This window comes from Zalophus californianus, chromosome 1 (genome assembly GCF_009762305.2).
Source record: "Zalophus californianus isolate mZalCal1 chromosome 1, mZalCal1.pri.v2, whole genome shotgun sequence".
Classification (NCBI taxonomy): Eukaryota; Metazoa; Chordata; class Mammalia; order Carnivora; family Otariidae; genus Zalophus; species Zalophus californianus.
The window spans coordinates 14,360,752-14,382,925 of record NC_045595.1 but is presented as its reverse complement, the minus strand read 5'-3'; the positions used below and the strand labels follow the sequence as shown (position 1 = coordinate 14,382,925).

Sequence of the window (22,174 nt, the reverse complement as noted above, 5' to 3'; positions counted from 1 at the left end):
CCTCGCGCACCCCCAGCGCGCGCGGCGGGAGGGGTTCACGCCACGCTCCGATTGGTTGCACGCTGGCCAATCGGTGTTGGGAAACACAGGGATTGGTTGGCATGAAACAGACGGGCAGCCCCTAGAGCCAATCACTGAGGGGTAGAGGCGGGCTATTGGGTGAGATCCCAGAGGTGGTCCCGCAGGGTGCGAGGTGCTGGGAGGTGAGGGCCGGGAGGTAGACGAGGATTGGAGCTCTGGCAGAAGACGAGCAGCCCTGATGACCAATCCCTGGGGGGGAAGGGCAGGGCTCCGAAGTGGCTGGCGAGGCCCGCGCGAGACGGAGGGCGTAGCCTAGAGGGCGATGAGGATTGGCTGCGACGCTAAAGACGGGCAGGCCCTGCGGCCGGTGGCAGGGGCCGTCGGCGGTGTGCCTCCCGGCAAGGCAGCAGAACGCGGCGGCCGTAGGTGGCCTCAGACGGCCCGGGCGGGGTAACCTGGTGCTGTGTCGTAGAGGCTGGCCCTTGGACCTCGCAGCGTAGAAGCAGGACCTCCAACTCTGGCTGTGAACATGGGCCATCGCAGCTGAAAGACTCCTGGATAATTTTACATTCCTTCACTCCCCGCTATTTCCTTGCCAATGACACGGAGAAGGCAGACTCTCTGAGGTCACTCAGGCTCGTCCTCTGAAGCTCCAGGTTGTTGTGAAGATGTGGACACAGGTGGAATTCTACCCATGAGCTTTGTGGCTTTCTGGAAGTGTTGGACTTTTCTGATTTCGAGCTTTCTCCTTTACGGGATCCAGTGACATCCCCATCCGGCCTGCTCCCGGATAAGCCTTTTGTGAATCAACTGAAAACTAACCACTATCTCATGAGGTCAAAGCGACCACTGGCCATATTTTACTGAAACCAGAGTGCAGAGAGGTCTAGGTCCTCACCCACAGCGCTTCAAGTGGCTGAACCTGGAGGTGAATTTAGAGCAGCCTGCTCTTCGGAAGTGGGGTAAGACAGTGTCAGGGAAGAGCCACCAGGGGCCTGAGCGATCTGGGTCAAATCCATGTCCAGCCACTGGCCCACTACATAACCTTGGGCAAGGTGGTTGTGGATCGGTTTCCTCAGGGACAATGATCCCTACACCTTGATCTTTCCTCTTTTGGGCTGCTCCCCTGGGAGAACTTATATCCTAGCCCTTGCCTTGACCTTCTGGTGAAAGCATTTGACCCTCTGCAGGACCATCTGGCCTGTGAACCTCAGCTTCTCCATGAGGTGAAGATCATGGGATTCTTTGCAGACAGATGCCAGCAGTTTAGAGAAGACACCTGCCATCCAGTGCCCCGCTGTGTCACTAGCACTCCTCCCAAGTCCACCCACTTCTCTGACTCACCAAGTGCACTCTCTTAATCTCCAGCGCAGAGAGGGTTACAAATGTTCCCAGATACTGACTCTTATTTCCTCTAGGTGCTGGCTAGGGTTGGTGGAGATCAAGTTCAGAACCAGGGAATGCTGGGAGGGAGCAAACCGAAGCTAGGCCTTAATAAGGGTTCACATTTCAAGGCTGGGCAAGCCCCCTGTGCTTAATCCACCACATCTCGAAGGGCTCCCGGTATGGAGGACTGGAGAACAGGGAAAACACTGAGGCTCACACTGTCGATGTCACTAGACTGAGGCCACCATCTGACAATATTCCCATGATATTCCCACCTGGGCCTCTCTCCCATACCTCCCTGCTTCCCAGGTTTGCTTCCCAGCCAACTTCCAGGCCCTGGTCTCCATTCTGCTCCCTGGACAAAAGGAGGACACTGAAGTCTGCTAAACACCTAATGGGTGTCAGGTCCTTACTGGGCCAAATACCATCTCATGACCTGATTTCCAGATGGTGGGGGGAGGGGACAGCACCTACTCTGCCAATGAGAAAACTGATCCTCATACTATAAGTGTTTCTTGCTCAAAGGGCCGGAGGCTGGGTTTGAATCTCTGCTGTTTTTTACTTGCTGGCCACCAGACCTTCAGCAAGTGACTCAAGTTCTTTGCCTCAGTTTCTCCAACTACCTCCCAGGGTTGAAGGCAGCACTAACGAAATGAATGGAAGTAAAACACTCACAACTTCACTGGTCCACAGCCAGCACTTGCTGAGTGTTGGTGATGGATAAACTGTTCTCGGGGCCTGGTTTCCCTTTCTGTAAATAGCGCTTCATGGAATGTGGACATAGACCAACTATGGGTGGGGTTTGCCACCCAGAAAGGGAGATATGCTACAGAAGTCCCTACCCACAGCACCCACCTGCCAGGCCCTGGGAGGGAGGCAGCAAGCTCCTGGAAGGTCCCATGGTACCCCTAGGGACAGTGCCAACTGAGGCAAGGGTCAGGCAGCAGCCCAACACCAGGCTGCCTCTCCTGAGGGTGCCAAAGACACTGCCTGGGCTCTGGCTTCTGTTTGCTTGTCAGCATGCTGGCGCCGGTCAAGCTCCCTGCTGCCTTCCAACAATGGCCAGTAATGCCCCTTGGCATCAGCAACTGACACCCCCACTGTGGGCACTTCAGCTGTGCCTGGCCAGGGTGTCTGGGATCCCAGCTCTTCCGAGTCAGCCTGGCTAGCTGTGGGCAGGACACTGTCTCTCTGCCCCCCAGTCTCCTCTACCTCTCAGGGATCCCTGGAATCATCTGACATGATGGCTATGGGCCAGGCCTGGGCAGAATGACAGGGCTTAATCAACAGAGGCCAGAGAGCCATTTGCCCAAGGTCAGGTTAGCAACGTTGGCAAGAGAGGAGGGGCGTGGAGGCAGGCCAAGCTGGGTTCTCATCCCACTGTGGCCCCTCAAAGGCCGGCGAGTCTATTTCTCATCTGGAAAATGGGGTTCGTAGGCCCTGCCTCTCAAAGATGTGTTCATAAGCCAGGACTCTGGGTCCTTCCCTGGTTGGAAGGATACCTGCTGAATTCAACAGTGATGTCAACCAAGCCCAGCTGGTTTCAAGGCAGTTTCACTCAGCCTCCCAGAGACTCAGAGAGGCTGCGTAGCAATAGAGGCACAGCCTGAATGTGCTGGCCCCTCCCTTGCAGCGGTTTTCTCCTTGGCCCTAGTTTCCATGTCATCAATGAGGATGGCAAGCACTCAGAGAGGGGCCGTGTGCCTTGCTGGGGGCTGTGGCCCTGTGTAGCAATACACTTAACCTATTTTCAGGAGAGGCTGAGGTTCACCTGAGGTGGCAGAGCAGGGACTGGAACCCAGGTTTGGCCAACCTCAATGATATGCCCGCAAAACCTGGGGATTTCCAAGCAGACCCTGAGCCACGCCCACTGACGAAGCCCCATTCTTTGGATTAAGGTGGGAAGGACTGATAAGCTAGAGCCCTGCCTCCCCAGAGCAGCCTGCAGCTGTAGGAAGGCTGGCCAGGAGCTCAGGGGAGCAGAGCACTTGGCCTTCCCTCCAAACCACCCCTTTATTATTTAGGTGTATATTCAAAAACATTTACAGGAAGCTGGAGCAGAGCAGGGAGACAGGATGGGCAACTGATGGGCAGTAGGGGACAAACACAAAAGCACACAAGCAAGGCGACTTCAGATAGGCTCAGAGCTCAGAGACACAGCACAAGAGGTGATGGGACCAGAGCACCAGTGAAGGGGAACAGAAGAGGATCTCCCCATGGAAGCAACATGTGAGCTAGAACCTGGTGCCAGGGAGGAGCCTGCCATGGGGAGGGCTGGGGGAAAGGTGGCTCCATGCAAGGACAGCATGTGCAAAGGCCTTAGCAGGGGAAGCTGGTGTGGCTAGAAAGACAACTAGAAGAGAATGTAGGGAAGATGAGGTTGGGAGGTGGGCAGGGCCTGGAGGACAGTTGGTTTTATGGAGAGGGCAATGGGGAGCCTTGGGCAGACTGAGAGCAGAGCTGGGGCAGGAATTACAGGAAGAGCACCTCAGGCTTCCCCAGAAATGGGCTGGCACCCCCCCATCCCATGAGACAGAGGATGATACATGAGGCTCACAGGGCTTACAGACTACCCTGAGGTCACATGGGTGGCAGAAGTCAAGGCAAGGCAGCCTGAAGCAGGTGCAAGATCCTTTTACAGGCTGGGTGAGTTCCTGGTGGGGAATGACTGGGTCAGAGGTTCATGTCAGCCCCCCTGAACTGGCAAGGCCCTCCCAGCCAGGAGTAGGGAACAATTTGCCACCACGGGGAGTTAGGACCAGGGTGATGCTACCCATCTCTGCCAGCTATTCACATTAGCCACGGAAATCAGGAGCCTTCTAGGAAAGGGCTTGAGCTGATATCAAGGACCATATTCAGGCCCTCCTCAAGCTAGGGGAGATGAATGACAAGCAGCGGGCTGGGTATTCCAAAAGAGGTGAGGGGCTCCCAGTGTGTGGGCTGGAGAGGTCAGGTACCGTGCCTGGAGCCCACGAGGACTCTTGAAGCTACCCAACCCTGACTGGGCCACATGGGATGCACAAGCTGCCAGGTGACCACATGACCCCCAAGTCCTGTAAATGCAGTGTAATGCAGAGGAGCGCTGGGATTTGCCAGGCACAGCTGCCTAGGGACCCCCAGAACACTTTGGGGGTACAGCGGGGGTATCTGGGGCAGCAACAGTGATGCCCATACTACAGATGGGAAACTGAGGCTCAAGAAGGAAGGCAGGCTGCCCAAGCCACCCGGTGAGCAATGACCTCAAGCAGCCGGGCAGACAAGTACAGGATAGTCTTTTTAGGGTGAACGGAGGTGGTGAAGCTAGGACAATCGGGTGCCTCCCATGGGCCCAGCTCTGCTTGCACACCCCTCAGAGCAGGTTCTATTTCCCCTCTCCCCATTTCACAGAGGATCAAATCAAGGCTCAGAGAGATTACGTCACTAGCTCAAGGCCACAGAGCTGAGTGACACATAATCAGAAACAGTGGCCTTGGGGCTGAGGCCCCAGGTGTGAACCACAGCCCCAGCAGACTGCCTGTCTGGGAGTGACAGCAGATCATATATCCCAGGCTGTTCTCAAAACCCCTTTGCTTTCCTCAGCGACCCCATGGCCTCCCCAGACGTCTGCCCCTCTCCCATTCTCTGAGGCCACTTGGAGGCAGCACCCATACTCCACCGCGCTATGGAAGAGATCCCTCCATTGTTCAACTAACAGAGTCTTTTATTACTGGGCAGTACTGGCTGGCCTGGGACCCCTGGAGGCAGAAGAGCTTGGTCCCTGCCCTCTGTCCAGCAGAGCAAGGCACCTACAACCCATATTACAAGTGAGAGATGAGCAAGGGAGAAAACAGACTTGTAGGAGCCGAAGCAGGGTGGACCCATCCTCCTATGAGACCGGCCAGTGTGGATCCCACATTTCAGTTAGCATTTTGCTCCCAAGCAATACTAAGGAGGCCCCTCTGGTAGGAAAGGGAATGGGGTGGTAGTGGGAGGGCAGGATGGGTAATGCCAATGCTGTCAGCTGGCCTGGAGAACAAGGCGAAGGGAGGCCAGGACCCAGGGGCTGCTTTCTGCTGTGTAGACACTTCACCAATGCTCCTTTCCCACCCTAGCCTGTACCTGGTACCCATCAGAAAACACCCCTCACTGAGTGCGGGAGGAATCCAGGGACTAGAGTGGCAGGACACGGACCTCCTCCCTGTTCCTGAGTCACATAACTCACCCAGAGCCATGGCCCAGACTGAGCCTGAGGTCACGGCGCCAGGTTGCCCTTCTGGCCAGTCCACAGCTCTCGCAGCTCGACACAGCAGCCAAGGTCCCGCAGGGCAGCCTTGGCCACGTCCTCGCAGTCACGGTGGGTGGCACGGGCCCGCAAGATGAGTGCTTCAGCCCCCAGGTCCAGGATGGGCTGTGAGAAGGCCTGGCTGCGGGCCACCAGGTTACGGATCAGCATGCAGGCCTGTTTCTGGGAGGGAGAACTGAAGGTGAGGGGCTGTGCACTGGTGGGTGGGGTCCACTCTGACCTCAGGGCCCCCATCATAACGTAACAGGTAAAGGTGATCACAACCAACATAAGGTAGGCGCTTACGCTGTGACTCATCAGGCTAGATTCATCTCCCCACTTTACCCTCTCAGTCGCCCTGGGAAGCAGGGCTAATTTCCCCAACTCCTAGGTGAGGAAACTGAAGCTCAGGGCAGTCAAGTGCTTGGCAGGTGCGGCTGATCACTCAGGTGTGGGACCCTCAGTCTCAGAGCAAGATTCCCCTGTGGCTGGCAAGAGCCTGGGCAGGGGTCCCAGGAAAGGAGGGCAGAGAGACAGTGGGAAGAGAGGGTTGTGCACAGGGCCCATCTGTCAATTACATCATCACTCGTTCATCAACACCTGTGCCCTGTTTATCTGCCGTGTGTGGGTGCCACAAAGCACCCCACCATTGGGAGACTAGAAGAGAAGTAGGTGAGGTGTGAGGGGCTGCCCAGCCAGGGTGGTGAGGAATGGGCAAGGTGATGGGTGAGCCAAGAGCACAGTGTTCCAGAGGAGACACCATCAGCAGCAGAGACCCCTAGTGGGACAGAGCCTGGTGTGTCTGAGGACCAACAAGGAGGCCCCTGTGCTGGGAGGGTGTGCGAGGTAGGAGTAGGGGAGGCAGCCCACGGATGGCAGGGAATCTTCCACAAGTCCCAGCAGATCTCCACCTGCTCTCCTCCAATCTCCTCCTCCTCCTCCTCCTCCTCTGCTTCTGAAGGAACTGTTAGGAGAGGAAAAAATCAACACCGCAAGAGCAAAGGAACAGGAAGACAGCCGTGGGCAGAACTGGGTGCACTTTCAAGGATGGAAAGTAGATACCTTAGGGGGCTGGGAAGGAAGAAGACTTCGAGAGAACTGGGCTGGGATGGGGACAGGGACAGCGACAGGGAGGGCTTGGGTCCTGCCCCGCCCTCCTGCCCCCAGGCCCACCTGCACTCCACCCTCTCGCGGGTGCGCCTTCATGGCCTGCAGTGCCACCAGGGCCCCGCCACCCTCCACGATGACCCGGCTGTTCTCCGGCTTTCGCAGTGCTAGGACACACAGGGCCGCACAGCTCTGCTCGCAGACCTGTTGGGGGGGGGGTCACAGGGATGGAGGAGACAGTCAGAGATGCCCATCACCCGGAGGGCCTGCTGTGGCCACCACCGTTAATTCCCCGGGTGAGTGCCCTGCAGTTTCCCCTGGAGAGACCGCTGCCAGCCCGTGTATAAACCAGATCAGTACTAATAGGAATGATAAAAACCTCAACCATGCTTAGGGGGGACGGTCTCCACCGAGGCCTCTCGCAGGCCCCACCCCAGCCCTAGCCCTGCTTGAGGAAATGGGGAAGAGCACCAGGAGAACCCACATACTGATTTGGGACTCCAGTCACTGTGCCCCACTTCATGCGCCCCCTGCCTGGGGTAGGTACCTGGGGGCTGGCCAGGTGCTGGGTCATGGCAGCTATGATGGACTCTGTCCCGCCAGCACGGACAATGGCGTCCTTCACATCATCGTTGCCTGCGATGGCCCGCAGGGCACTCAACACTTGCTTCACAAGGTCCTACAGGAGGGTAAGGTGGGGGTCAGCTCTGGCTAGCTCGTCCTCCTGCGCTGTGCCAGACACTAACTGCTTGGTTGCTGGTTTGTGGGGGTAGGGGTGGGGTCTTGAGGGAGGGTCTGTTGTTCCGCTGTCTGAACAACAGGTGGGGCCACCCTGGGGCATGCGCGCAGCCTGTGACGCCAGGAGAGGCTCAGGGAGTTGGACCCTGTGGATTAGTACACCTGTGCCCAGCCCAGGCATTTGGACAACCTTGACACCCACCCCTCACGCACGGAGGGGGCATGCGACTCAGGCCAGGAATCAAAGCCTGGGGTCCTCTGGCCATAGCTGAGTCCCCAGGTCCTGAGCTGAGGACAGTTGACCAGATGCTGCTGGGACTGCCGACCGCCCCAGTGAGGGGCAGAGCTATGAAAGAGAAAGAGAAAGCGGTGGGAGGGAAACCAAGCCTCCACCCACCCCCAACTGTCCAGGAGTACAAACAAAATGCATTCCCTCGTGAGCTTAAGCCAGTTCAAATGCAGCTTCTGGGGTTGGGGGTAATAGAACCATTGCTGCCACAGGACGGGGAGGTACTCCCGCGCTAGGCCAGGCATGTAGAGGGGATTAAGTGGCTGCTAAATGAAAGAACAATGAATAGGGGTCCCTGCCCCACTTTATGGATGGGGAAACTGAGGCACTAAGGATTTGTCTCACTCAAGCATCACACCCCTGAGCTGGGGGCTGGGCCAGCTCGTCAACACCCACTCGCATTCCTCCCACTGCTGGTAGAAAATACAAAGGTGTTAAAGGATAGTAAGAGAGGGTGGGTGGATTTGTTTTCCCCCAAAACTTTACTTCCTGCCCTGGGGTCAATGAGAAGTGAAAACTGCACTTTGCTTCCAGGGTCAGCAGACAGGGCGGGTATGTTCTGATTCAAGCTTGTCTGGGTGGCTGGGGCTCAAGGGGGGCAGAGTTCACTGGGAAGTCTGGAACCTTCCTGTGGCATCGAGAGAAATGACAAATTGAAATCCAAGTGAGGGGCGCTTCACACCCTAAGACAGCTCTGGACACCCACCTGGTGGTCGCTGCAGTTGGCCAGTAGAGCCACCAGGACACCGAGGCCCCCAAGGTCAACGACCTCCTGGCAGAATTCATTGCGGACGGCCAGGCGGGATAGGGTGCTGCAGAGCTCACTCAGGACACTGGGGTTGTCAGAGAATGCTGCGGAGAGGGAGAGGAACCACTGGGGGCAGGACAGGGAGAGAACCAGTCCCAGCTCGGAACCAGGAGCCAGCGGTCCTGGTACAAATCCTGTTCCACCTGGGAAGCGGGGCCCTTCTGCCAGGCAGGGCGGCCACACGCACCAGGAGAGCCCCACTGAACACCAGGGCCGCCCGGGCCTGCAGTGCTCCCTGCTGGCCGCAGGAGAAGACACGCGAACTCGCCCTCCCCCACGCGGTGTCCCAGATAAATTCCAGACCAACTGATGATCTCAACTAAAAAAAGAAAACCATAATAGTGCTATAATAAAACATCCAAGACTATTTTTATGTTCTTGGGGTGGGAATGACCTTTCTAAGTGCAACGGGAAACCCAGAAACTGTAGAGGGACATATGGATAGAGTTGATCTGGGCAAAATTGAACACAGATGCGGAAGATGAAGCTCAGAGGCCCCTCGGAGGAGAGGCCTACACTGAGGCTCACATGTGGGGGTGGTAGGGGGTGGAAGGGTGGGGGGGGAGTGGACAACGCTATTTTATACAGAGCTCTGTGACAGTCAGCTGGTATGTCCCCCTGGTCAGAGTACAGCCCCCAGCAATGCCATGAGCACTAATCTGGGGGGAGGTATTCTCTAGATGTGGTGACATCTATGAACAGCTGACTTCAAGATGACCCTTGATGGCCTGAGTGTGGGCCTCATCCGGTCAGCTGAAGGCCTTAAGAGGGAAACTGAGGTCTTCCTGAAGAGGAAGAAGCTCACCTGAGGACTGTGGTGTTGGCTCCTGCCCAAGCCTGCTCCATGGATTTCAGACTCACCAGGCCCTTGGCCACATGAGCCAATTCCTTGAAACACACACACACACACACACACACACACACACACACACACATCCCACTGGTTCTGCTTCTCTGGTAGAACACTGACTGATAGGAGCTCCGTCAACAAACGAGAAAGATGTAAACTCCCCCTCAGAGAAGCAGCTCAACTTCGAAGATGGCTGGGCCTGTTTTCACCCCCTCTAGAGGCAGGCCTGCCTCTCCGGAAGACAGGGCCAGAGTCACACAACCAAGCCTAGCTATATAGAGCCAGAGCCACAGGTAGGCTGGGAAGAACTCATTCTTCTAGCACCTGCTGTGCACCAGACCAGAGTCAGGCCTTTTCTGGTGGGTACAGTGGACAGGGGGCAGGGAATTTCGGGTCTGAACATCAGCGCTGTGATCTCCTATGGCTGGCTTACCTTGGTCATCCCAGTCAGGAACATGTACGTGCATAACAATTTGAGGCTAAGTATGAACCAAAGTGTAAACCTCCACCAGGGACCAGCCACACTCCCCCATCTTTGGGAAACACGCTTGTCCCTTTGGGGAGCTCTCCTTTCCGTGCACTCTCAGCCTGTGTGGGTGCACAGAGCCAAGCCCCTTCCTCAAATGGCTCCAGAGATGGGCACAAGATCTGGTCTCAGCCAATGAGCCCTGGCTTGGAACTCTCCTAGAGCAGCCAGAAGTAAGGACACCGTTCCACTAGGGCTGCCATGTGGGTGGTAGTAAGCCAAAAGAGGCAAGTGGAGCCTGGAGCCAGCCATGCCTGAAGCAGTCCTAATACCCAACTCTCATTCTCACACCTGCTCCTACCTTTGGTGGCCTCAATGAGCACCTTCAAGCCTCCATTCTCCTGCACAATCATCTTGGCATGGTCGTGGGCATGGCCAAAGGGCACACGGATATCATCGTCGAAGGTCATGACTCGGAGGGCCCAGCAGGCCTCCCGGACCACGTCGGCACAGCGACCATGCCGGGTGATGGCACCGGTCAGCAGGGGCAGCACACCAGCCTTCACCAGGCTCTGCCGATTCTGCTCGTGCTTCAGGCTGGCATGGCACACACAGCGGATCCCAGAACAGGTCAGATCAGCCGCGTCAGCATTCTGGGCCAGGGTGACCACCAGCAGCTGCAGGCCCTGGGTGTCTAGGAGATCGGGCTGGCCATCGGTCAGGGCTGACAGGGCGTTGAGGGCCTGGAGCAGGAGGCCCTGGTCACTTGCTATAGCAAGCCTCCAGGCAGTGAGAAGGATGGGGTAGGCCCCCTTCTGGGCTGCCAGGAAGCGGCAAGCCTTGTGCTGCTTGCACTGCTCAAAAAAGCGGGCAAGGTGCGCGGACACCTCCTGGGGGCGAGAGTGGGCCACGGACTCCTGCAGGTCATCCAGGGCCTAGAGGACACGGGAGAAACTTCAGTGTCAGCTCAGCCCAAAGAGGATCCACAGTGACAGTGCTGCCCCCCTGTGACATTCCCTCTCCTGGGATCTAGGCCTGTGGTGGAAATGCAGTCCAGCCGTTGTAGCTTCCACACTTGGGCTTTTAGGAGCTTCGAGCTTCAGAGGCCACATAGAGATGGAGAGACCCAGATCTCTCAGGGTCCCTCCACGGAGCGACACACGTGAGGGCAGACACAGTCAATGCTCCGGCCCTAGCAGCCATGGCAAGATGCTCCAGGCCAGACGCGCGGAACCATCTGGCTCAGCTCAGTCCACCCAGCCGAACCATAAGGAACAAGAAAATGGCCATTGTTTTGGGTTGCTTACCATGCAACTATAACTAATCAACATACCCTCCAGCGGCCACCTCTCCAAGGAAGGTAAAAGTTACCTTTGCCAGACCGGCCAATACCAGATGTCTCCTGTTTGTCTCTCTCATTCATTCCACAAATATTTATCTGCCAAATGAAACCACACCTCACACACTGTTGATTTACCCAAATTCAATTCAAAGTCCTTGGGGGGAAGAACAGTAATAACGAGAGGAAACAATCTGAAAAGAGCATCCAAGTCTAGCTGCCGTTCAATTCCATGCTCCAGACCTGCCTTCAGCAATGGGCCCAAGATGAACCCAAGCCTCCTGGGGCTTACAAAATCACTGGTCCCGGGCCCCAGGAGGGCAGCTCTACAGATGCCATCAACCCAAGCCAGAGGGCTGTGGTTTAGCCACACTGCCCTGAATGCAAGGATGCCTGTTGGCTCACCGTCCCTGAGCTGGACTTAACTGAGTATATGTTGCAATGACACAGAATATTAATAGGCTAAAAGCAGAGGATGTGCCTTGAATGGACATTTACCAAAGAAAATACACTGGTGGCCACTAGGCAGACAAAAAGATGGTCCACATTGCTAATCATTAGGGAAATGCTCGAAAAAGTAAACATGGAATTACCACATGATCCAGCAATACCACTTCCAAGCATCTACCCAGAAGAACTGAAAGCAGTCTTAAAGAGATGTCTGTATATCCATGTTCATAGCAGCATTAATTCTAGTAGACAAAAGCTGGAAGCAACCCAACTTTCCATTCATGCGCGAATGGATAAACAGAATGTGGTCCATCCACGCGATGGAATATTATTCAGCCACAACAAGGACCACAATTCTGACCCAAGCTCCAACATGGATGAAGCCTGAGGACATTATGCTGAGTGAAAGAAGCCAGCCACAAAAGGACAAATACTCTGTGATTCCACTTATAGGAGTCCCTAGAGGAGTCACATTCACAGAAGCAGGAAGAAGAACTGTGGGTGATAGGGATTAGGGGAGGGGAATAGGAAGTTAAGTGTTTAATGGGGACAGAGTTTCAGTTTGGGAAGATGAGAAAGTCCTGGAAATGGATGGTGGGGATGGTTGTGCAACAATGTGAATGTACTTCGTGTCACTGAACCATCCACTTAGAAATGGTTAAGATGGTGAATTTGTGTTATATTTTACCATAAACCAAAAACAGAGGACGTGGCATTTGAGCAGGAACCTGGCAAGAAACATGAAAAGCTGGCCCAAGTGGCCCAAGTGCTGTTAAGACGCACAGTGCTGGAGTTATAACACTATGGGTTTAGTTAGGTAAGAGAGGAAAAGATAATGGCCACAATCTGCACACTCGTCTCCATCCAGTTTGTGGGGAATCTCCTCTTGTCCCGGATGGCATCAGGAAGGCGAGTCTCTGCGCTGGCTGGCTAAGATGGTGGTCTTCACAGTCCCTAGGTGCTGCCCGAGACCCCCAGACCCCAGGAGTGGCTGAGGAGAGGACAGTTGCTAAAGTGAAGGTGGCAGAGTCAGCTGTGTTCCACCTGCGACAACTCGGCATGGTGACGGGGGCTTTGTCCACCAACCCGGGGGTCACTCTCTCTGTGACTGACGGCTTGGATTCTGAAACTCCTCGCACATAAACCAGTCTAGCTCACCTTCTCCTTAGAGAGTTTCAGGACTTCTTGTTTTGGTTTTTTTTCCCTACAAGTCTATGTGCAACAAATTTCCTGACTCTGGTAGACACATTTCAAAAGGCATCACAGAGTTGAATCTTTCTCCTACAGATAAGCACTGTTCACACGTCGGAGCCACGGCAGCAGAGGTCAATGCCGCCATGGCATGAGAAGGGGCTGGTTCAACTGCAAGGTGAGAGTAAGCCTGGGAGGATGTGAAACCCAATGTGTGTGGCGCCTCCCACACGGGAATGGAAAGAAGGGGTCTGATGGGAGAAACGAGACAAGGACTTTCAGATTTTGCTATAAACACGTGAATATTGCTTGAATCTTTTATGCCAAGAACACGTTCACGTTCTTCTTCAGTAACGAAACATAAAATTTAACAGTCAAATTAAGAAGAATAAAAAAGCAAAGGTTCTAAACAAAAGGAGTTTTCTGGACTGCTGGTAGAAGACGGCAGAGCTGTTCCCAGCCTGATTTCCCTGGGAGAAGGACCTGGGTCTGGGTCCCAGCTCTGCCCCTCACTGGTTGTGACCACAAGTGAGTCATTTATCTTTAGGGAACCTCAGATTCCTGATCAGCAAAATGGGCTAACAACAGATTGAGATAATATGTTTTATTTCTTTTTTAATTTTTTAAAAAATTTTATTTATTTATTTGTCAGACAGAGAGTGAGCAAGCACAAGCAGTGAGAGTGGCAGGCAGAGGGAGAAGCAGGCTTCCCGCTGAGCAAGGAGCCTGATGCGGGACTTGATCTCAGGATCCTGGGATCATGACCTGAGTTGAAGGCAGACACTTAATCGACTGAGCCACCCAGGTGTCCCATGTTTTAAGAATTTAGCACAATGCTGGGGCGCCTAGGTGGCTCAGTCATTGAGTGTCTGCCTTCGGCTCAGGTCATGTCCCAGGATCCTGGGATCGAGCCCCGCATTGGGCTCCCTGCTCTGCTGGAAGCCTGCTTCTCCCTCTCCCACTCCGCCTGCTTGTGTTCCCTCTCTTGCTGTGTCTCTCTCTGTCAAATAGATAAACTCTTAAAAAAGAAAAAAAAGAATTTAGCCCCAGCACTTGAGAAGTACTCAGTGATTACTAAAGACTATTGTTACTGAGACCCTTCATATGTAAAGAGCATCTACAAATCAATAAAAACAAGATGAACAACCCAATTAAAAAAACTGCCAACACAACAAACTCATTTCTTATTAGCAAATAAGTTAAAACAACGAGATAATTTTCTCAAAATCTCTGTGAGGCAGGAGATGGTGAGGGCCCTGAGAGCAGAGAGAAGTAAATACCTTGGCTTAGGCAGAGCTGGGTTCATACCCAGGGCTGTATTCTCCAACTTCCTCTTTTATCACTTTACTCTCTCTTGCTGTCAGGTAGATCATTTTTTTCTCTTTGGATTACCTATCTGTAAAATGGGAATAATAATCCCCACCTTGCAGGGGTCTTTGGGAGAATAACTGAGATAGCACAAAGAAAGCACCTTGCCCAGAACTGACTCCACAGTCAGTTCTCAATAAACACCACAGCCTTTTGCCTTTTTACCAACAGCTTATCACTCTTTGATGGGGGACCTTAAGGATAGCATTTAACCTCTGTGACCTTTACCTTCCTTGTTTGTGTGCTGGAGAGTGAGGGTAGGCTCTGGGCCTCTGTTTCCCCATCAGTAAGTAAGAGATGACACCACCTACCTCACAGGCCAGTTTTAGTGCTAAAGGGGCAGGCTATATAATGTGCTGGTGAACAGTCAGCGCTCAACAGGTGACAGCCCTATTGTGATTCCACTCTCTTTCTGTAATTCCTGTCCATCTCTGAGAAAACTTAGTGGTTAGGAGGCTCCATGGTGCCTGCCCTCTGCCCCAAGGCTGCCAACACTGGGGACAACCTGAGCACTGTCCATCCCAAAAGGGCTCTCAGATATGGACTCAGGGAGCCCTGGGTGCAAGCTCAGGCTCCCATGTACATGCTGGGTGCCTGCCCTTCAGAACCTGCATCTGTCATCTGGGAACCAGTGGAAAGGTGCCCCAACAGACTGTTAAACGGTGATGTGCGTGGAACCACATGTGTAAGGTCAGCCATGCCCACATGGGCTACCCCTTCCTACCTGTAGGATGTCATGTGTAGGCTCCTGGGATCCATCTGCAGAGGCTTTAGGTGCCAGCTTTATAATGTTGCTCAGATCAACCCCTGCAGCGGGTGGGGCGGGGGAAACAAGTGACAGCCATCATCCCCACAGGTCTTCCAGAACATACCTCACGTCCCTTCTTCTGGGACCACCCCACTCTGGAGGCCTTTGGGGGGTCTGCCCAGCTCCCCACCCCAACCCCTCCCTACCAGGGCCCAGCAGCCACATTCATACAAGGGATGTAGGATATGGAGGGGTGGTCTTTGCCCCTTGGCCCTGTCCAACCACTGGGAGCAGAGCAGTAGTGAGGCTGCAGGTCATCACCGCGGCAAGAGACACATCTACCTGGTGGGGTAGGTAGAATACCACCCTGGCTGCACATGCCACCTGGCTGCACCCCCACCCTCCCTGGCACCCCTAGGGAAGCCTCCACTGCAAAAGACACATCTGGGCACTCCTCTAGTCCCTGACCAGTATCTATATCCTATATCCCACTCTGTGCTGGGGACACCAGCCTCTGACCTCTGAGGCTGGGCCCCCTGAGGTCCCTTGCCCTCTTGAGTCTGACCGGGCTTGACCAATGGGGAAGAGGACTTCAGATTAGAAGAAATGGGAGGGTGGGGTATTTATTCCCAGCTCCCTGCCTCTGCCTCTGCCAGATGACTCCCCACCCCCAGCCATGGCCTGTTGTGGGGCTGGGGAGGTCTCCTAACCCTGCCCACACCACTGTAAATAAATAGTCCCCTCTTAACCACTGTCCCCCATAGCCTATTTTGAATATGCCAGCTGTTTCCATAGGCTGGTGACCAACATCCCCTTCTGCCTCCATGAACTCAAGCTGGAGCGCAGGTGAGGCAGGGAGGCAGGTGGCCCTGTTTCTTGGGAGGTAGTCGGGAAAAACCTCTTCAAGGAAGTGGCAATTAAAATGAGGCCCACCTTGAAGGATTCAGCCCTGCAGATGTGTGGGTGGGGGGTCAAGGCGAGTAGGGGGAGGACAAGAACAAAGTGGGAGAAGGTGGCCAGGCTGCTCAGGGAAGAGCGCAGGCAGGGCGATGGGGCCCAGGGCTACCACGCCAGGCAAGACAGAGCCATGGCAGGAAATCATTCTCACACATTAAGAGCTGTGGACTGGAAGTGACTTTTGGGGAAAGAGCCAGACCAGTGCTGGGACAGAGCCACTGTGCCCTACCTTGTGATTCAAACTGTTCCACGGCCTCTTTTACTGCCTCCTCTGACCCCATCTCGAACTCTTCAATGTTTTCACGAATGGCTGCATCAAAGGTCTCCTGGGTGATACGTTTGGAGGCCATCTCCATCTCCTGTGCATGGGGCGGCAGGTGCCTGCCTGAGAGACACCCTCAAACTCAGAAATCAAGGTAGGAAGAAAGCTTCACTGAGGGTGAGAGGACAACTGCGAGCCTGGCTATCCCTTAGGGAAGAGCTACCAGGGACCAAAGCCTAGGGCCTCCCAGGAAAAATTCTAACAACCTGGGTCACAGAGAAGGCTGATACCCCACCATCTGCAGAGCTTCTAAAAGTGTAGAAGAGGGCAGGTAGTTTACATTTTATCTAAGAAAGAGAAGATGTTAATATGTGTCCTTCTAGTTAAAAAAAAAGGATAAAATAATATTTTAACAATATTACACGTTATATGTTGTTACATGATCATAATGAAACAACATGGTTATAATGCTACATTTTATGTAAAGTGTTATTTACGACATGGATATTTGTCATAATATGTAATACTATATGTGGTATTTTATCATAGAGTTACGTTATTTCATAGAAAACTACGTAATAAAATTTACAGTGGTATGCTGTTATACCAATATAAGTTTTAAAATAAAAACTAATAATAATAAATAAAATGGAAAACTAAATTAAAAACTAATAGAAATACTTACCCTGAGGGGAAGTGGGGAAAAGGGTGATGAGGACAGAACTAGAAGCTGGATTATTCTCTCCAAATGTACCTTGCTTCATGGTTGCTGTTGTTTTGTTTTTTTTTTTAAGGATTTTATTTATTTATTTGTCAGAGAGAGAGAGAACAAGCAGGGGAACGGCAGGCAGAGGGAGAAGCAGGCTCCCCGCTGAGCACAGGGCTCCATCCCAGCACCCTGGGATCATAAGCTGAGCTGAAAGCAGACGCTTAACCGACTGAGCTACCCAGGCATCCCATGTTGTTGTTGTTGTGGTTTTTTTTTTGGAGATTTAATTTATTTATTTGAGACAGAGAGAGATATAAAACACAAGCCGGGGGCGCCTGGGTGGTTCAGATGGTTAAGTGTCTGCCTTTGGCTCAGGTCATGATCCCAGGGTCCTGGGATCGAGTCCCGCATCGGGCTCTCTGCTCAGCGGGGAGCCTGCTTCTCCCTCTGCCTCTCTCTCTCTCTCTCTCTCTCTCTCTGTCTCTTATGAATAAGTAAAGTCACAAAAAAAAAAAAAAAAAAACACAAGCCGGGGGAGAAGGGCAGAGTAAGAGGAAGACTGAGAAGTAGACTCCCCACTGAGAAGGAAGCCTGATGTGGGGCTCGATCCTAGGACTTTGGGATCATGACCTGAGCTGAAGGCAGATGATTAACCAACTGAGCCACCCAGGCGCCCCCTTTGTTTCATGGTTTTAAGTTTAGAACCCATGTAAATGCTTTACGTGGTTAGGAAAAGAAATAAATCAACATAAATGAAAATAAAAATGAAAGCATTCCCTAAAAATAAAGAGTAAAATGAAAGCCATGAATCTAACAATATATCTATGCAGAGTTTAAAATACAGTGATAGAACCATATATCCCTACCAGGATGTACAATAATAAAAAGAACTGTAAAAGAAAATCTTCAACACTTTTCAGTAATCATGTTATTGGAAATGATAATAGTAATGTTATTTGGAAGTCACTGTGGATATAGCAAATAAGTAATATCTTATCTCATTAGGAACTAACACAAAAGAAAAAAAGATTCTAACACACACACAAAAATCCAAAAAGTAAAAACTCAGAACTAAATTTGAACTGGAATTATCAGTACAAACTCATGGATGTATTTTTTCTTAGTCAAACAAAGAACCAATTTTTCTAATGATATCAGCTGAAAATGCCTAGAGGAAATAACACCACAGCAGTAGTGAACACCCTGAATACCACCAATGGTCTCTAAGTATCATTTTCCCAACAAAGAAGACAGGACTCCTGGTGGAATGGCTGATTCTATAACTGAGAAGAAAACAGGCCAGAGAAGCCGAGCCAGGAGCATCTTCTCAGACGAGAAAACGAGGAAGCTTCTAAAAACCATCAGGTTAAGTCAAAGGACTTGGAGCAAACCCTAAGAGACGCCCATGGGCCCAAGTGACAGATGAGCACTAAAACAAAACAACAAAACCAAACAAAACACAATAGATAACAAAATCTGTGCGTTCATAATAGTACTGAAACACACCCTGCTCATTTTGCTGAAAACTGGCAAATAAAGAATACAGCATTCATCCTACTTCCCTCACATAATTACCAGATTATAAAGAGGGGACAAGGAAAAGTTGTTTTGTAGACGAATTCCAACTAATTATCCATAACAGGGCAGATTAAGACGACAATCCCCACAGGCTGCAAAACTGTAAGGAGCAAACCTGATGGGGAACCTGACAATGAGGGGACAGTACCCTCGTCCACTGTGTGATTTCACATCACCAGAAGAGAAACCCAACACCACCTGCCTCCAGACAAGAGTGAAATGCACCTGTGAAGTCATCTTCCCAAAAACTCAAACCTAATCTGACCACGCATCCAATAGAACTTTCTGTGATGTTGGGATATTCTCTATCTGTGCCATATACGTGGGTTCTAGCAGTTGAAATATAGCTAGTGTGACTGAGGCACTGAATGTGTACTTTTTATTTTTTTTTCAATTTTATTTATTTATTTATTTAAATAAATATGCCCAGAGTGGAGCCCAACGTGGGGCTTGAACCCACGACCCTGAGATCAAGACCTGAACAGAGATCAAGAGTCAGCTGCTTAACCGACTGAGCCCCTAGGCACCCCTACCACTCTCTCTTTTCAACAAAGACAGAAACAGGCCTTAGGCCCGGAGCCTAACAGGGGTTAACAACTACTTTCATTTTGCTTCTTTTACTACATCTATTTTGTTTATCGCGGTAATACTTTTTCGTTTCCATTAAAATACATCACTTTTTCAATTTATAATAAAGTTTCAAGAAGAGTACAAAGAACACCTATTTCCTTCTAACTTTCCCAGTTGTTAACATTTTGCCAGGTTAATCTCTCTCTGTGAGAGTGCGTGTTCCTGCACACACGTCATGTGAGAGTATGCTCCAGGAATCAGATCCTTCCCTCCTAAAGACGTCAGCATGAATCTCCGAAGAAAAAGACATCCTCACACATCCAATGTGTAACTAAAATTTAACACAGGAGGGGCGCCTGGGTGGCTCAGTTGGTTAAGCGACTGCCTTCGGCTCAGGTCATGATCCTGGAGTCCCAGGATTGAGTCCCAGGATTGAGTCCCAGGATCGAGTCCCAGGATCGAGTCCCGCATCGGGCTCCCTGCTCGGCAGGGAGTCTGCTTCTCCCTCTGACCCTATCCCCTCTGATGTGCGCTCTCTCTCTCTCATTCTCTCTCTCTCAAATAAATAAATAAAATCTTTAAAAAAAAAATAAAAAAATAAAAAATAAAAAAATAGAATTTAACACAGGAAATTTAACAGTGATACATTACCATTTTCTAATATACACTCCATGATCAACTTTCTCCATTGTCCTAATGCTGTCTTTCAAAACAATTATTTTTCCTGGTCCCAGGTTTGTTATAGAATCGTGCATCACAGAAAATGTTAGGGGAACAAAGGCACAGGGAGTGTCAGGACAGCGGGAGAGGAATGTGGCAAAAATCCGAGGGCAAATTTGGGCTGTACGGGAAACGGGCCACTCAAGCCTGCGCTTCTGTTTCTGGAGGTGGCACAGGATGTGAATATTCCATCTGTGTTTGTGCAGATGGGGAGGAGGACAGGCTCCGGGGCCAGCAGGGGGCACTTGAATCCCAGGCCCTCCACTTAAACTGTTGGTCAACTCTCTCTTGTGTGACGTGGGGATATACAAAGAGAATCTTCCTCATAAGGCTGTGGTGAAAATTCAACCAGTTAATCCCTATGAAGTGCTTAAATAGGATTTGGCACAGAGTAAGAGCTCAATAAACATCAGCTATTGTTCCTTTCTTTTGTTGCTTAGAGGTAATTCAACCAGTTCAATTTGGGGGAGAGGCATAAGGGCATCAAACACCACACGTTGCTCCCTTGCAGGTAGCCCCCCTACTTCTTTCTGCCCCAGAACAACAAGGATCCGTTTAGGGGTTGCTAAGGATTTCCATGGTCAAAGGTGAAGGAAAAGAGTAAGGATTTTCTGTTTCAATTAAGAGCTTCTCAGGGAGCACCCAGGCTGGTATGTGTGTGCAGGTGTTCCTGACCAGTTCCAAGGGGCAGAACTTCCCAGCTGGGACTGTTGGAGGGACTCTGTTCCTGACTCTGCTACCAAATGATGCTTCCACCACCCTGACCATCCTTCAGATCTGAGTGGGTCAACAGTGAGTGGCCACCCTGTCACAGAGGCATAGTTCTAAAGGTGAATGTCAGTTATACCTACTTTACGGATGGGAAATCTGAAGCTCAGAGAGGGGAAGAACCTGTCAGAGATCACACAAGCAGTAAGAGGCCTGGCCATCATGCCACTTTCCTTCATTAACACTTGCCCTCCACCTGGGTTCTCCGCAGAGTTTCTGCTAGCTCTTCCAGGCCGCCTCCTCCTGGGTGCCTTCCCTGACCACTTAGAACCTGTATGTGCTCTCTGGCCTTGGCTCCCCCTGCCCAGTCCTGAGCTCGGGAGATCAATGTCCGGCTCTGAGACTACCTCTAAGGCAAGTTCTACAGGGGTCCCCTAGGTTGGGCACAGTGCTAGGTGGCAGAATGAAAGTACATATCTGGAGTTCATGAGAAAGATGGTGCCTAGGAATGGTCATCTGGGAGCCACCTGGGAACAGTCCAGGCTAGGAAAGGGGGAAAACAGCATTACCAGTCCCCATGATGGGTCCAAGGTGTGCTGGAGGAAAGAAAGGGAGTTGGCAAGACCCCAAATGACAGCCAGTTTTCCTTTCTAAGCCAGGGTTCCACTCACCAAGAAAACGGTGCCCTGACATGGCAGGGACTCCAATGACTCCTCATCTTCCTCCACCCGACACACCCACCCTGGTTCAGGCACAATCCTCCCTATGGGTGGCTTCCTCCCTGCCACACTCTGTACCTCTAGCCTCCACTCAGCAGGCAGGGAGAAACTTGAAATCACAGAGACCTCGCTGCTCAAAATCCTGCACTGGCGTCCCAACCCTCTCAACAAAATCCAGTCTACTTACCAGCACTTTTTCTATGTGGACCTTACCTAGGTCTCTTAGCTAGACCTTTCCACCTGAGCTTTCCCACCTCTTTCTGATCCTTCCCAGCCACCCAAGGGATGCTCTTAATAACCATTATGGTCAAAGCAGCCCCTCACTCATTTCGCATCATCCTTTTTGAATACTATATCTACCTGGAACGACATGTTCATCTATTTTATTTCCTTTTACTGTCTAGCCTTCTCCCCAATTAAATTTAACCGCCACGAGAACTGGGGCTCAGTCAACTTTGTTCACCACCTTCCCCCCTGCCCAGGATGGAGCCAGACACGCAGCAGGCACTAAGTACACAGGTTATGCATGAATGAATAAATGAATGAAAAGAAAGCCGAGGCCAGGGAAATGGGGGATTTTGTCCCGGGGCAGCTTCTGTAAGAGTCATTCCCCAAAACCAAGTCCCCGAGGGCGGCGCCACAGTCACCAGTCCGACCCCGCGGCGCCCACTCCCCTCCCCGCGCGAGGGAACTCCGCAGCCGCCGCTTCTCACCCGCTTTTCGCAGCCACGTGGGGAAAGGGTGGGGCTCGCGACTGTCACCAGCAGAACCACCTCTGGTCCCTTCCGGCCACCGTACGGGCGCAGGCGCGCTGGCGCCAACTCGCCTCGGCCTTCGTCAGCTCCACGGACAGCTCCCGGAGTGATCAAGAGTGACCGCGAGCGCAGGTAAAGCCAAGAGAGCCAACAGGTGTGCAGAGGCGGCGTCTT

At 52.2% G+C, this 22,174-nt stretch overlaps 1 protein-coding gene across 2 annotated transcripts; it reads right to left on the bottom strand.

The window, feature by feature from the left end:
- Positions 1–5,101: 5,101 nt before the first annotated feature.
- ARMC6 (armadillo repeat containing 6) lies at positions 5,102–22,093 on the bottom strand. 2 transcript variants are annotated; one of them, XM_027583673.1, is made up of 8 exons: positions 21,959–22,093; positions 16,209–16,364; positions 14,999–15,081; positions 10,288–10,861; positions 8,509–8,654; positions 7,323–7,454; positions 6,842–6,979; positions 5,102–5,851 (listed from the first exon to the last, which is right to left on the bottom strand). In XM_027583673.1, the coding sequence occupies exons 2-8, from the start codon at positions 16,333–16,335 to the stop codon at positions 5,639–5,641; spliced, it is 1,413 nt and encodes a 470-aa protein (XP_027439474.1). In that variant the 5' UTR covers positions 16,336–16,364; positions 21,959–22,093; the 3' UTR covers positions 5,102–5,638. The 2 variants fall into 2 exon arrangements, with proteins under 2 accessions (XP_027439474.1, XP_027439476.1); XM_027583675.1 differs by having other exon boundaries at positions 16,209–16,360; positions 21,959–22,084.
- Positions 22,094–22,174: the final 81 nt, after the last annotated feature.

Coding starts and splice junctions, on each gene's coding strand:
- ARMC6 (XM_027583673.1), bottom strand. CDS start 16,335: ATGGAGATGGCCTCCAAACGTATCACCCAGGAGACCTTTGATGCAGCC. Junction 8,655..10,287: donor GCTCATTGAGGCCACCAAAG/GTAGGAGCAGGT, acceptor CCCTCTCCGCAG/CATTCTCTGACAACCCCAGT. Junction 5,852..6,841: donor CGCGAGAGGGTGGAGTGCAG/GTGGGCCTGGGG, acceptor TCTCCCTCCCAG/AAACAGGCCTGCATGCTGAT.